Source organism: Lactuca virosa, chromosome 7 (assembly GCF_052849685.1).
Source record: "Lactuca virosa cultivar CGN04683 chromosome 7, Lactuca_virosa_CGN04683_v6, whole genome shotgun sequence".
Classification (NCBI taxonomy): domain Eukaryota; kingdom Viridiplantae; phylum Streptophyta; class Magnoliopsida; order Asterales; family Asteraceae; genus Lactuca; species Lactuca virosa.
Genome location: NC_136432.1, coordinates 199,844,188 through 199,848,754, shown reverse-complemented (window position 1 = coordinate 199,848,754; position 4,567 = coordinate 199,844,188). Strand labels below are relative to the sequence as shown.

Sequence of the window (4,567 nt, the reverse complement as noted above, 5' to 3'; positions counted from 1 at the left end):
TATATATATATATATATATATATATATATATATATATATATATATATATATATATATATATATATATATTTTTGTTATAAATGAGTTTTAAGATTTTACTTCTCTACTAGTTATTAATAAGTTACGACCCAAATCATTATGTTTTTTTTATAAACATGTCGGAAATTGTACTTTGAAGTTTAAATACTTTACTCCCTTTTTTAGTTACAATCTCTAGTTTCATATGGATTGGACGTGTTATCAACTAAGTAGAAATCGAATGGATGAAAACTGAAATTTACATATAAATAGGTTGAAACCGACCTTTCTATAAATAAAGGACCATTTAGTAATTTTAGAATAGTACAGGGTAGAGTAGTTCGTGGGTCTTTCTCTCACTTCTGTTGGACGTCCCTTCCCTGCAAAGAGAAGAGAGAGGGAGAAAGAGAGCGAGAGAGTATGGTATATATGGAAGGGTAGAGAGAGAGAAAGAGAGAGCGCAAAAAACAAGCGGGATAAAGAAAGGTCCCAACTAGAATAAGTACAGCCTACCTCTTTATATATTCTGAAAGCATCTCTCTATCTTTCCCTCTGTTCTTCAGAGCTAAAAATTTCAAATTGTTTGTGTTATTCTCATTGGAATTTGAACTGGGAATTTGTCTGCTTCTTCTGGGTGCTTCAGAAATGGTTTTCGTTGAATAAGCCGTATTCATTGGGGGAGAGGTTAGTTCTACAATGAAAGAAAAATTTATTATGAAAAGCAAAGGAGATCAGCAAGCTTCAAGAAGCCTTATATCCCCAAAATGGACATTTTTATTATGTATCGGCAGTTTCTGTGTTGGATTACTCTTCACCAATAGGTACATACATGATCCTGGTTATCTATTAAAAAAACTTTTGATTCTCTCTTTGCTGGGTGTAGAATTTACGCTGTTCTTGATACGACAACAAGCTTTGATTTTGAAATTTTTTCTCTATGTTTAAAGATGCACACCAACTGTTTGATTTTTTTCCTCTTAGAACAAATACAACGAAACTGTTCATCATAGTACTGGTGTTACATTACATGGTTCATGGTCTTTCCGTTTTTAGTTATTTTCTCAATATTCTTTCCTTCCATGATTCCTGTTCTTCACCTTACAGATCTAATTTATGGTGTCTTGTACTCTATCTTCATTCTTCAATTTCGTTCTACTTCATTGATGTTCTTAATTCTCAAACAAATTAAATCTCAGTGGACCAAGGCAAAAATTAAACAATACCCTTTTTTGGAAATATAGAAATAAATTGGCTGTATTTTACAATGATGTTGGATTTATAAATTATCAAGAAATTGGTTACAGAATGTGGACAGTGTCTGACTCTAAACTTATTACAAGACCAACTGCTTTAGAATCCGAAGGACTCAAATTGGTTCAAGAAGGTTGTGATCTAAGAAAGGTATGTATTTTTGACTAAATTCAAGAAATCTTGAAATTAATTAATATATTTATTTTTTCCAAATTAATTGTTTTGGGTTCATTTAGTTACAAATGAAGAACGTAAAGCGCGATTCCAAACAGATATTTGGGGAGGTATCAAAGACGCATCAAGCCATACAGTAAGTTGATTGATAATTGATATTGTCACAACTTTTATTATTTTTTTAATGGATATGAAATAAGTGTGAATTTTTTTTAATGTCGGTTTCTTTTTTTATTTAATATAGGACATTAGATAAAACAATTTCGAGCTTAGAGATGGAATTAGCTGCAGCAAGGTCCATTCAAGAATCTATAGTGAATGGTTCTCCTATTTCACAAGATGACACAAGAAGTGCACCCGAAAGGCAAAAGTATTTAATGGTTGTTGGAGTTAACACTGCTTTTAGTAGCCGTAAAAGAAGAGATTCGGTACGGGCTACATGGATGCCTCAAGGTTAGTTATACATAACAAGGCCAGAAGACCAGACAGTCTTATATTGTATTTCGGTGTTATACTGTATTTGACATAAATAGTTGGACATAAATTTGCAACCTTTGGTTTCAACTTGATGTCAATCAAACAAAAATTTAATTTTTTTCTTACATTCAAAAATACGTTGGAAGAAGAGTTACTGTGAATCTGGGAATCTCTTGTCTGTGTAAAAAACGTAAATATATATTTTTTTTCGTTGTCACAAAAAATAACCACCATGGATTTGTCTAATCATTTCTAGTGTAAAAATTGTGTGTGGGACCCTTTGTTTCATTTATTCTTTGTTCACTCAATAATTTTTGGAATTTATAGGTGATAAAAGAAAGAAGTTAGAGGAGGAGAAGGGAATTATAATGCGTTTTGTTATAGGCCACAGGTTGGGCACTTGCTTTTTCTTTTGACATTTTTTTTTTTCATTTGTTGGAAACAAACTATAGTGTGCAAAAACACAAGGAAAACATTACTATAGCAATATTTTTATAATATGTTCAAAATTGCTCATTTATATAAACTAAAACATGTATTGTATTTTAGCAAGAATAATAATTGATAAAAGCATGATTGACAAAGTCACGTCTGTCAAACTAGATCTATTGGCCAACTTTTTTACAAATAAAGAATACCATAAACTTTTCAGAATTTCATGTGCATAGATATATTTATGTTGCAATGATTCGTGCTTCACCTTTAAAGTTCATTCACATCTTAAATGTGTATTTAAGATATTTTTTGTCCTAATAAAATAGTTTTTAAACGTTTAACTTTAGGACTAAAAAATATAGTATTTTACCAATAGTTAGTTTTACCTATTAAAATTTGGTTGTATAAATAAGCATTTAATCAGTGTCACGTTATAAACCGATTTATTTTTTTGATCCATTTTGGCAGTGCCACGGTAGGGGGCATACTCGACCGTGCTATTGAAGCCGAAGACAGAAAACATGGCGATTTCTTAAGACTGGTACACCTTTTTAATTTCTTTATTTGCTTTTCAATAATTTTTCAAATTTAGTAAAATTCCAAATTAACTAACTTTCACCAACATGTATAGGACCATGTAGAAGGATACCTAGAATTATCTGCAAAAACAAAAATATATTTTGCAACCGCGGTTACTATGTGGGATGCAGAATTTTACATCAAAGTTGACGATGATGTCCACGTGAACATAGGTAATTTCATTATTTATTAACATCAGTACAATTTCAATGCATGTTAAACACAATATAAATTGTACTGACACATTGAATCTTGATTACAGCGACATTAGGTCATACGTTAGTTAGACATAGAAAGAAGAAAAGGGTATATATCGGATGCATGAAATCCGGTCCGGTGCTTGCTCAAAAGTAAGTCAAAATAATAATCTCGAATTTAATAAATTCAAAACATTCAAATTATTTAAATAATTTTATTTACATATTAATTTGGAACAGAGGAGTAAGGTACCATGAACCGGAACACTGGAAATTTGGTGAGTCGGGGAACAAATATTTCCGCCATGCCACGGGACAATTATATGCCATTTCAAAAGATTTGGCTACTTATATCTCATTAAACCAGTTAAGTTTCAATTTTTTTAACAAACCAAAACTTTATTGTATTTATTTTTATCGTATTAAATCTTATATTGTGTTCAAAAATTGTTTTAGACATGTACTACACAAATACGCAAACGAGGATGTTTCTTTAGGATCTTGGTTTATTGGGCTTGATGTTGAACATATTGATGATCGAAGACTATGTTGCGGGACCCCACCAGGTAACGTTTTAAACTTTGTAATTCCTTTACAGACATGATGGTTGACCCTTTTCAAAAGTATTTTTATTACTATTAAAATTAACTAATCTATTTTCTATTTTTATGAAATATTTTATAAAATTCTCTAATCTAATCTATCATTTTTTAAACACACATCATATTCTTTTTTGCAGATTGTGAATGGAAAGCACAAGCGGGAAACATATGTGTAGCCTCATTTGATTGGACATGCAGTGGGATTTGTCGATCAGTTGACCGGATTAAGGAAGTCCATAAACGATGTGGCGAGGGTGAAAATGCGGTTTGGTCAGCTAGATTTTAACAAAATAAAAGTTGATCCATTTTTTGGGTTTCCTTTCTAAATTTGGAAAGATGGTAAAATGAAGAAGATGTAAAGAAGACAAAAATGTATATTTTGACACCATTGGAGTGGAGGAGAGTGGAAGAGACGCCCTGCTATGCAAAGATTTCTTTAAAATATTATAACAAGAGGAATGCAAGCAAAGCAAGAGGCTCTTTGCACATTTGTTTCTTTCTATTTTTGGTATTAATAATATTTCACTTAAGCGGGTTTTTAACGAAATATTGGGGTTTTGTAAGTGACATAGTGGATTTTGATTTTATATATATATATATATATATATATATATATATATATATATATATATATATATATATATATGGAAAACAATAGTTTTGGTTTTTTAGTAATATGGATTGATGAGATTGAATTGACCGAAAGTTAATATCTTTTTATTATTGATTTTTTAAAATAATTAATTCATCGAACATATTTAAAAGAGCTATTATCAACTTATCATTAAAGACATTTTGAAATAGTTAACTATAATGATTTATTATTTTTGCTAG

At 30.4% G+C, this 4,567-nt stretch overlaps 1 protein-coding gene across 1 annotated transcript; it reads left to right on the top strand.

Annotated features, from left to right (window-relative positions):
* The first annotated feature begins 361 nt into the window (after window positions 1–361).
* Window positions 362–4,280, top strand: LOC145124642 (Galactosyltransferase family protein). The gene is made up of 11 exons (XM_079060059.1): window positions 362–839; window positions 1,323–1,419; window positions 1,506–1,579; window positions 1,688–1,896; window positions 2,248–2,311; window positions 2,824–2,896; window positions 2,987–3,107; window positions 3,197–3,284; window positions 3,372–3,497; window positions 3,588–3,697; window positions 3,871–4,280. Exons 1-11 carry the CDS (start codon window positions 715–717, stop codon window positions 4,017–4,019), a joined length of 1,236 nt encoding a protein of 411 aa, XP_078916185.1. The 5' UTR covers window positions 362–714; the 3' UTR covers window positions 4,020–4,280.
* The last annotated feature ends 287 nt before the right edge of the window (window positions 4,281–4,567 follow it).

What these genes read in the sequence shown, in the direction of transcription:
- LOC145124642 (XM_079060059.1), top strand. Translation starts at nt 715, where the DNA reads ATGAAAGAAAAATTTATTATGAAAAGCAAAGGAGATCAGCAAGCTTCA. An exon ending in GGATTACTCTTCACCAATAG is followed by an intron (nt 840 to 1,322) that starts GTACATACATGA and finishes AATTGGTTACAG; the next exon opens with AATGTGGACAGTGTCTGACT. An exon ending in AAGGTTGTGATCTAAGAAAG is followed by an intron (nt 1,420 to 1,505) that starts GTATGTATTTTT and finishes GGGTTCATTTAG; the next exon opens with TTACAAATGAAGAACGTAAA.